This window comes from Agrilus planipennis, unplaced genomic scaffold (genome assembly GCF_000699045.2).
Source record: "Agrilus planipennis isolate EAB-ADULT unplaced genomic scaffold, Apla_2.0 scaffold3354, whole genome shotgun sequence".
Lineage (NCBI taxonomy): Eukaryota > Metazoa > Arthropoda > Insecta > Coleoptera > Buprestidae > Agrilus > Agrilus planipennis.
Window position 1 is genome coordinate 1 of NW_020442009.1, and position 1,153 is coordinate 1,153.

At 40.6% G+C, this 1,153-nt stretch overlaps 1 protein-coding gene across 1 annotated transcript; it reads right to left on the minus strand.

Moving 5' to 3' along the window:
- Window positions 1-34: 34 nt before the first annotated feature.
- Window positions 35-849, minus strand: LOC108744044 (histidine-rich glycoprotein-like; the record flags this gene model as incomplete). The annotated part of the gene is made up of 2 exons (XM_018479642.1): window positions 838-849; window positions 35-722 (listed from the first exon to the last, which is right to left on the minus strand). Coding segments are annotated over exons 1-2 (700 nt in total), but the record flags the coding sequence as incomplete, so codon positions are not given.
- Window positions 850-1,153: the final 304 nt, after the last annotated feature.

Sequence of the window (1,153 nt, forward strand, 5' to 3'; positions counted from 1 at the left end):
TTGTCGGCAGTGTATTCGACGATCCTCTTGTGACCATCGGGTTCAACCAAAGTGTATTCTCCCTTAACGTGATCCTTGTAACGTTCTTCCTTTTGGGATTTGACATCATGGGTTTTTGGGTCATGTACGGTGTAACCGAACTCGTAGTGTGGTACATGAGTGGGCTCATGTTTATGAGATTCGTGGCCTACTGCAGCTTCATGATGATAATGATGTTCATTGGAGGTTGATTGTTCGTGGTGATGAGATTCTTGGGCTACTGAGGCGGCATGATGATGTTCATGTTCCCTGCGGACGTGTGCGTTGAAACCACTGTGTTTGTCGGCAGTGTATTCGACGATCCTTTTGTGACCATCGGGTTCAACCAAAGTGTATTCTCCCTTAACATGATCCTTGTAACGTTCTTCCTTTTGAGACTTGATATCGTGGGTGTGTGGGTCATGCACGGTGTAACCGAATTCGTAGTGTGGTTCATGAGTGGGCTCATGTTTATGAGATTCTTGGGCTACAGCGGCTTCATGATGATAATGATGTTCATTGGAAGTGGATTGTGCATGTTGTTCTTCCTGGTGGTGATGGACGGGAACTTCATGGTGGCTTTTTTCGCCGGTGTGGGAGAAGTGAATATCATAACCGTAGGAGGATTCCTGTTTGAGGGAGGATTTGTGTCCGTGATGCTCGTGGCTGGCAGCAATTGCCACAAAGGCGGCCAAAACGATTACCTTTTGTGGGAAAAATAACAAATGACGAAAATTCGTACAGCAATTTCACACTTAATAGAAATACAACCAATTTAAGGAAACAAAGAAAGAATAAGTAATTTTTGTAGGTACTTACTTTGAAGAACATTCTGAAGCAGCTGTTGTTAGCAGTTGATGGTTTGCTACTGACGAAGGGTTGAATAAAAATTCATTTTATATGCTAACGTTAATATCCCACCATAGGTAAAAATGCCTTAAAGCAGAATCCGGTAATGATTGTTATTGATTTGTAAAGTGTTATTAATGGGTACTTGCATTTTCGTAAAAATGGGTCTACTTGATGAGCTAACAATTATATCGAAAGTGCAATTATTACTTTTGAAATGAACTTATTATTAGACGTTACTTCATTACTTTATTCTACGTACCCGTTAACATTAAAAAATTAACAA